Raw genomic sequence first — 8,882 nt, 5'->3', positions numbered from 1 at the left:
TTTGCAATGGAGTATTTTCTGAATAATATTGAGAGTGGGCTTAGACTGTGCTGTACACAGTGAACACCTGGTAATGTGCTAGTTCCAGACAAATTGCAGTGCCACAAAGGTTTCTTTGGAGCAATGCCAAAGAAGCATTTTTCAGTAAATCGTTCTGTAAAACAGATGTGTTAAGGAGAATGAAGAACATTTTTGACATTTATCCTCAACAGAGCCATTTAGGAGGAGACACATTTCAGATTTTTTTTTCATGCACAGTGAGCTTTTGGGTGGGGGGACATGACACATCAGCAGGGGTAGTGCGGGTAGAGAGCAAAATACACTGCACCTTTATTCTGTGTCTCCTTTCCTTCTGCAGTGATGTGTGAACATCGAACGGAGTGTGGAGGAGGAGCTTCCATATGAGAGAGAGCGAGGGGGAGAGTGGAAGAGGGATAGGGAAACACACACCGACACAGAGAGAAGCAGAATAACAATGAGAGAAGAGAGGAGGACAGGCTGCTGAAGTACTGAGAAGCAGAATTCCCTGCATTTTTAAGAGTGGAATACAGGACATCAGCATGACAATGAAGCTGACCAATGGATAATTAGTTATGGAGCATCCCATTGCCTGAGTAAGTAAAGGATCCTGATGAAAATGCACTCATTCCAACTGCACTGCATGCACGACAGAACCTTCATTTCCACATGATTGCTGTGGAGAAGCTTCTTTTGATGTTGTAACCCTTTTTCCTGCAAATGTTGTTAAGATTGTAGTTCTGAGATGTTTCATGAACCGCCATTGCCAACCGCCTATCCATCTGTACGGGTTGTATTTAACATGTGCACACAGTACATAACTGATTCCTATGTTTCTATGCTCCTCCAAAGGATATGCTCCATAGTGCATTTCCTAACTAAAAGCAACTGCAGGGGGCTGCGCAAATTGAAATATTTCTTTAAGCTTTTCATAAGCCGGGCAGTTGATTTGTTCCAGGGCAGAGATTGAAAGCATAAAACCACAAGATATTATCTGATTATTATGGAAAACCGCCATTGCCTGGAACTTCACTGAAAGCCAATCTCTCCCCCTGAGGTCCTGTCAAGTGGCAGAATAGAACCAATGTTTTGGTCTCTGGGGTTCATCAGGGGCATCAGCTAGCCCTTGTTCTGACAGACACCAGCTCGTGTCGTGCTCTGTGGCGGCCAGGTGGCAGGCAGCCAGCCCTAGGCAAGTCCATGAGGAGGAATTTAAGATGTGCCCAAGAGTGTTTTCTCTGGAGGCAGGAGCTTTGAGTTTAGTCTGACAGAGAGAATGATAGATCTGAGGGATCCAATCCAGAAGGCTGAACATAAGCCATACTCAGGGGACCAAAGTCACAGTGGGAGTGTGTTTTCTCCTTCAGCTATTGTTGTATTGGTATGTTCTTCGATAAACTGTATTTACACAGCAGCCTCATGATGAAATTACAGTGTCGGGAAATTGCACTGCCAGCGGGGAACCTGCAGTAAACATCTAATGACTAGCTTCAATCATGTGGCAGTATTGCTTTTTACATCTAAGTTGGTTACCATAGGTGAACTGAGGCTGAAACAGGGCCATGAGTAAGTAGGAGGTTCAAGAAGCTTGCTGGCCATCACCTCACCTGAGGGAAACACACAAACAGAGCACCTGTTTGGTTTTGAAGGAAAGACTTCCCCACCCCCTTCTCTCTCTCCCTCCCTCTCACTCTCATTCTCTCCCTGTCTCCTCTGATTTCTCCCTCCTTTTTTTCTTCCTCCCACCCTCATCTCTTTGCTACCCCCAGCTTCTTCGCCCCCGCTCTCCAAAATAGGCAAAATTCTGCGCAATCCAATTCACGTGGCCTGGAATGCTCTTATGACAAAGATAGCTTTGCTGTGCTATGTTTACCTTTCGCCTTGCTGACCCAGTCATATAGTACTGCGCCAGCCTTCATCTCCCAGTGCAGCTGTCCCATAGAGTAAGACAGGGATGAATCATTTGCGATAAACTGTCACACAGACATTAAAATCAAGAGCAAGCACTAACAAAGTGACTCAATGTTTCTGTGTTAGTAATAGAGCTCAGGTTTTATTATACCACACCCTGAGATATTATTAAAGCAAAAATAGTGTTTGAAAGGTGAAGTGTTTTTTTTTTAAAACTGGTTTCTGTAGTGCCTTTCATCATTACATAACCATTGTGACTCCTAGCTTAGAAAGCTCCAAGCACTTTTTTCCCACTGCAGCAGAATGCAACACCCTTCATTTATTAATTCCATTCCCTTTGAAAAAACCCTGAAAGTGCTCTATCTTACATGCTTTCTCAATCTTGCCTCTGTAGGTGTCTTCGGTATTTCTGACCAGGTTTGTCATTATTCTCCAATAAAAGATGTTCAGTCATTGCCTGGGGTGCTGTGAGACATGTTTTCAGCATCAAATGACTGTCAAAAGTGGCTCTAGCATCACCCACTCCACCCCTCACGCGTCCGTTCAAAATTCACACTGTGGTTCTGAGCCAACACAAAATATAGGTGTAAAATTACCTGAAAATACAAAAGAGCAGGTCACCTATTCCCCTGAAATATAAAGGAAAATGTCCATGACAGATGAAAAAATAAAAGGGATTGCCTTCTTTTCACAGCTTGATCGATTTCCAAGGGTGAAGAAAACACTCAACAGTTCTACTGGCTCCTGTCATTAAAGCACAGGTATGAATTTCCTTTCCTTTTCCTCAGCTAACCCGCAATCCACATTGTTACCCCTTGGACAGTGTCCTTGACATCTAATTGCACTTTTAAATTCCATTGAGTAATGTGTAGTGATTTCTTATGAGGAGTCAAGTACATTTATGTGTATCAAAGCCTGGGAGCTTTTCCTCAGTGATTGTCTTAAAACACAAGTGGTGTCACATCTGATACTGTTTTATCCTGAAGTTGTTATCACTTTAATGTTTTTTATTCGGAACAGAACATCACTTGGAGTCAAATCTAATGATTTTTATCACACCTATCTACCTACATTTTTCTTTTTATATCTCTTTTTTATCATTGTATTGAAATTCATAGAACTATACCATTCTCATCCTTCTGTCAGTGTTCTATCAGCTCAAATTTCCACCATTTCAAAAAGATTCGATCTGTTTGTAAGAGGAGACGCCATGAGTCATGGCTTTTGACAAACTGCTAGGCCTTCACACGTCAGAACATGAGTGATGAATGAAAAGTACTGAACAGCATAATGCATGCAAAATGCAGCCCCCTCGGTGCCTACTAATGGATGACTTTTACAGGTTCACAATGTCTGAGCAGGAGGATCTGACCAAAGCCATGGGCCACTGGAACTCCTCTGAGAGCTACCAGCTGAATCCGGCCAGTGTGATCGTGTCTGTGGTTTTCTCGCTCATTTTCCTTCTGGGCACAGTGGGGAACAGTCTGGTGCTTGCAGTGCTCCTTCGTAGTGGCCAGGTGGGCTACAACACCACCAACCTGTTCATCCTCAACCTTAGTGTGGCTGACTTCTTCTTCATTATCTTCTGCGTGCCTTTCCAAGCCACCATCTACTCACTGGAGGGCTGGGTGTTCGGCTCCTTCATGTGTAAAGTAGTGCACTTCTTCATCAACCTCACCATGTATGCCAGCAGCTTCACACTCGCCGCGGTGTCTGTGGACAGGTGTGTACTTCATCTCACCATTTACAGGCAATATAGCACTGCAGATAGGGCGAGTGGGTAGTCTAAATTTGATCTTTCCTCTAGAATCTGTGCTGAAAATACAAGAAACTAACCTCCCAACACCAGCCATAACAAATAAATGGCATTATTTCTACTGACTGTTCATTTTATCAGCACCAATGACCATATAGGTTCACTTTGAACTTTTACAATTACAGACAGTAGTAATCCTGCTGCTCTGCATACTTTGAAAGTCACTCCCACAAGAGTACAACCACCAAGCAAGTTCTGTTTGGATGGTGGATCATTTTCAGTGATACTGATGTGTTACTGCAGTGGTTCTCAATCCTGCTCCTGGCAGGCCACTGTTCTACATGTTGTAGTTTTGTCCTAACTCCATCAACCACTTCAATTCAGGACCGGTTTGTTAGTTAGCTCATTTATTACATAAAGTATAGCTGGATGAGATGAATCTCTAAATTGTGTTGAACAGCTTCAGTGGTTCAATTGTGCTAGAAGCATTTTTATTGTGATAGAAGTATTTTATTTTATTTAAAAAACAATGCCCACTCACTGTCTATTAGACAAACGTACCTTGATAATACACTTTTATGTGCGGTCAGATAGATTCACTAATCTGTTGCTGCAGTTTGTGATAGTCATCCTTTAGTCTATGATCAGTGGACACTGACCGCTGCCCAAAAGATGTTTTTTTAGTTTGTGGACTATTCCGCAGTCAATGAGATGTTTAAATGAGCTGTTTAAAAACTGCAGCACCATGGCTGTGAATAGTCTACTTGTTCCAGAACAACACACGTTAACACCACAACATCAGTGTCACTGAGAACCCAGAATGACCCAACTTCCAGATTTTGCTGGTCCTCTGCTAAAATGTATGCAGAGCAACATATATAGATAGACAGAATCTGTTTTAAAAGTCATTAATAATTATTTATATCACATAGACAGAAAACGCAACAGTGACCTGCTGTTTTGCCAAATAGTGAGCCCATATCTATTTACACTCTTAAATCTAAGATCTCTGTATACTTACCTTACTTTGTCCTCTCCATCAGTTGACATTAACTCTGTCAGTTTCAGCACAGGTTTGTAATATGTTTAACTCTGTAACAGCCAAGTTTAATCAATCCACCAGAGACAGAATGTGATTTTAGACCTTGATGATAATGTGGTGAATCTTAACACAAGAAATGACTAACTTTTACATGAAAAAGAGGTCACTATTTACCATTTTTCTTTGTTACAAATTATTATTATTGACCTTTAGATGTTTACAACCTAATTTATAACCATGTTTGTCACACATTTTTAACCATTTATATACCTTTATGAGTGTAGTCTTAGTTTAAAGTGGTCCCACAAGATGCTGAATATTTGCTGTGAGAATTTGATTGCATCTAACACTAAAAATATTTGAGACTTCAGGTACTAACCACTAAGTTCTGAATTACAAACTCCAGCTCATTCCTAGATTAGCAGATGGAGCTCAATCACACCAGAGAATGAAGAAGCTTATGTGAAGTTGCTAAATTCCAGTATTATAAGGGATGGTCATTACCCACTACCAGAAGTGTCTTCTGACACTATGCCAATAGTTTCCTGTTATGTTTTCATGTTTCCTCTATTTTGATGCACCGTTACTCATATTAGCATCTTCTTATTAGCTGCCAGTATCTTTGTATATCACATTCTCTCAGTAGCTGCCTCAAAAATGATCAATACACAAAGGTTTAAACAACATGGTAGCAATTAAGGAACTAGACATCTAAGTGCTCTCTGAACAGAGAAGTGCAGAAGCTATAAAGGTTAAAGGCAATTATGGAACTGTGAACTGTGTCAGAAAAGGTTATCTCTTTTGTTCACTTTCTTGATGAAACATCTCCTCACAGCTATAGCCAATTTTTCTGCTCTTTAGACCAGAGCTTTAAAACACCTGCCAGGTGTATTCAACATCGACTTTTACTCACAAGGCAGAATTTCTACAATTTGGTCATAACAGATTTTTTTAAGTGAAACTGCATATTAAGAGGCTTGCTGGTCTTTGAGGTAAGATGAGGTTCAAAAATGGTTTCAGGTTACAATCTTTTGAAAACCACAATGAGTGTGAATGAAGGGAATAGGTGACCTTAAAGCGTAATGGAAAAGTGAAGCAACTGGAACAAGAGCTCTGATGTGTTAAGGGTGAAAAGAGCCTGTTGAAATGAGCTTCTCTCAGACTACAGAGCCAAAAAGCTCATCTGTTCTGAGTGTTTACATTTGGAGTAAGGGAAAATATTTCCCCACTCGGTGAGGAAAACAGTGATTGCCACAAAGGAGTTTGAGTATTTCCAGTGCCACTTACCTCCCCAGCAGGTAAAGAAACAATGCATATTTTTTCCCCTCCTGAAAGGCTATTACCTCCTTAATCCCATAATATTAAAAGGATAATTGGTGGAGCACTATCTAAACAGCTTTAGTGTGCTTTTTTTGCCAAATATTTGAGAAAATCACCTGTCTGTAATAACATGATGCACACATATTGCTGTGCAAAAGTCAGAGACCATCCTATGTACATTTAATTTCCAGTGAAAGCAACAATAAGGCACTTCATTCATTTATTAATTTATATATGTCTAATGAGTTTAAATCTAACTTTGATGGAAGTAAGCAAGTAGAAAATCAAAGGAAATATGTGAAAAAAGAGTTTCCAAATAACAGTTGAAACAATTATTAAATCATAGAGAGAGGAATAAAAAAAACCACACTTTTTATAAAATTCAGAAGATATTTCTTCACCACTTGCTCACTCCCCCGTCTGGAAATCGATCTAATGTGTTTATAAAATGATTATTTCTTTCTGCTCATGGGAAAGAAAATTCTTTTTTCTTTTTTTTTAAACCGCCAAGAGAACTCCAAACATTCAAAAGCATGAACCAAGCTGAGGATATTTCACTATTCCAGCTTGATAGGTGGGTTATATTGACTTATTTTTTCTATTTACAATTACTTAAGGTGGAAATATCTCCAAATTCAGGAGACTGCATTACCAAACGTGTGTTATAAACTAAACAACCCGAGTTACAAATGAGTTTCTGTGGTAATTCAAACTGTTAAACTTCAAATTAAATTGTGTTTTTTCTGAAACATACTGTTTATCCTGACTATCTTTTCAGCATGAGATTACCAGTCAGTGCTATAAACCTGAAAGGATGCAAATCTGATAAGAAAAAATAATAATATATAAGCTGCTGGAGTGCCCAAAACCCAGACATCAACTTCACCAATTTGTGATTGTGATTTCTTGGAAAGCAAACAACTTCTAACTTAAGGTTGGAGGTGTGGAAAAATGTCTGTACATATGTTGTGATCAATGCAAAAGTTGGGTACACTAAATACTGAAAAACCAACATTACTTTTCATGCAAATTTTGTTTTCTGCTTTTTCTCCTGAAACAATGAATAAATCAATATCTCTGACTTTTGCACAGTACTGTACTGTAAGTGCTGTAACAAAACAATGTCCTTCTCCTGCTTTGCAGGTATTTGGCCATCAGGTATCCCCTGCGCTCCAGAGAATTACGAACGCCTTGTAATGCCGTTGTTGCCATGGTAATCATCTGGGGTCTGTCTCTCATTTTTGCTGGACCTTATTTGAGCTACTATGATCTCATTGACTTTGAGAACAGCAACGTGTGTGTTCCTGGTTGGGAGGAGCATAACCGCAAGGTGCTGGACACCTGCACATTTGTGTTCGGTTACGTTATTCCCGTGCTTATCGTCAGCCTGTCATACACACGCACCATTAAGTACCTGTGGACGGCTGTGGACCCCCTGGATGGCATGTCTGAGTCCAAGCGGGCCAAGCGCAAAGTCACCAAGATGATCATCATCGTTACTGTGCTCTTCTGCATCTGCTGGCTCCCATACCATGTAGTCATCCTCTGCTATCTCTACGGAGATTTCCCCTTCAACCAGACCACCTACGCATTCCGTCTGCTCTCACACTGCATGGCCTATGCCAACTCCTGCCTCAATCCCATTGTCTACGCCCTAGTTTCCAAGCACTTCCGCAAGGGCTTCAAGAAAGTCTTCAGCTGCATCCTCAGCAAAAAAGGCCGCAACAAGGTCCATGTGGTGCATGTCGCCAACACTGTACCTGGTTTTGAAGGCGGTTCCACAGAGGTATCACATATGAATGAGGAGAATGGCAGGCAAAATGAGCGCGAGCTGGTCAACCGTCCACTTACTGAGCCACAGGACGCTACAATGGACATAACATTACCCTTCCAGAACCAGCCGTGAGAACAGAGCACAGCTGATGGTGCTATACAGAAAGCCTTACTGAACTGTGAAACCAACGGACCACAGCCACTGGACATAAATCTAGTCTTGCATTGAACACTGCAGACAATGTTTACCTCAACTGCTTTACTGAGGAACAGAAGTAAATGGGCAACATATTTTGTGTTTGCTTATTGTGTTTTGTTTATTTTATTTTATTTTTTGTTCAGTATTTTGGTGATTACCCATGTTTACATGCTTATGTGTTAGTGTCTCACTTGAAAACTGTACTTACTTTCACTGTACAAAAGGCTGGCCTTCAGAGCATGTTGCAATATATTTATGTTTCTTTAAAGATTAAATGAATTTGTGGAATTTTGCAGCCAGTAAGTTTAGTAATGCACTTTAATGTCTCAATTCTATATTCACATAGGAATAAAACTGACTGCTTTTCTTGTGTACTGCCTTTTAGTAAAACACTTGTGTTTTCTCTTACCTCTGTCATATATCTGCTTTATATCGCTTGTAATCTTCCTATGTAAGCTTTGTCAATATTTGCACTTCAAATTCTCTGGGTCAGATATCTCCCATGGTTTCCTAGCAATTACAAGAAAGCATATGGTTTCATATGAAAATGTAACATTTTCTATAAAAAAAAAAATCAAACGTCCAATCTTCGTATGGCTCATGTAATGACTGCCTTACCTTTATGTCTTACTCTTCTTCAGTATTATGCAGTAAAATGTATAGAATGTTATGTTTGATATTTAAGATATTGATGTTGTTGAATTTCAATAAAATGTTCATTATAAAGATGAGCTGCTTCTTGCCTGTGTTAATATGATATTATTTAACAATAACAACAACAAAGTTCATAGACTTTCAAAGCCTGAGGCTTCATAGTTTACAACCTCCAAATGAACTTGAGCAGGCAAAGACTGAACTGCAAT

The 8,882-nt window shown here is 40.0% G+C and overlaps 1 protein-coding gene across 1 annotated transcript; it reads left to right on the top strand.

Annotated features, from left to right (window-relative positions):
• The first annotated feature begins 443 nt into the window (after window positions 1-443).
• Window positions 444-8,655, top strand: galr2b (galanin receptor 2b). The gene is made up of 4 exons (XM_066675378.1): window positions 444-614; window positions 2,624-2,690; window positions 3,272-3,652; window positions 7,191-8,655. The coding sequence occupies exons 3-4, from the start codon at window positions 3,279-3,281 to the stop codon at window positions 7,951-7,953; spliced, it is 1,137 nt and encodes a 378-aa protein (XP_066531475.1). The 5' UTR covers window positions 444-614; window positions 2,624-2,690; window positions 3,272-3,278; the 3' UTR covers window positions 7,954-8,655.
• The last annotated feature ends 227 nt before the right edge of the window (window positions 8,656-8,882 follow it).

The sequence above is a fragment of the Hoplias malabaricus genome, chromosome 6, assembly GCF_029633855.1.
Source record: "Hoplias malabaricus isolate fHopMal1 chromosome 6, fHopMal1.hap1, whole genome shotgun sequence".
Lineage (NCBI taxonomy): Eukaryota > Metazoa > Chordata > Actinopteri > Characiformes > Erythrinidae > Hoplias > Hoplias malabaricus.
Note: the sequence above shows the minus strand (reverse complement) of the source record. Positions and strands in the feature narration are given on the sequence as shown.

Coding starts and splice junctions, on each gene's coding strand:
- galr2b (XM_066675378.1), top strand. CDS start 3,279: ATGTCTGAGCAGGAGGATCTGACCAAAGCCATGGGCCACTGGAACTCC. Junction 3,653..7,190: donor GCCGCGGTGTCTGTGGACAG/GTGTGTACTTCA, acceptor CCTGCTTTGCAG/GTATTTGGCCATCAGGTATC.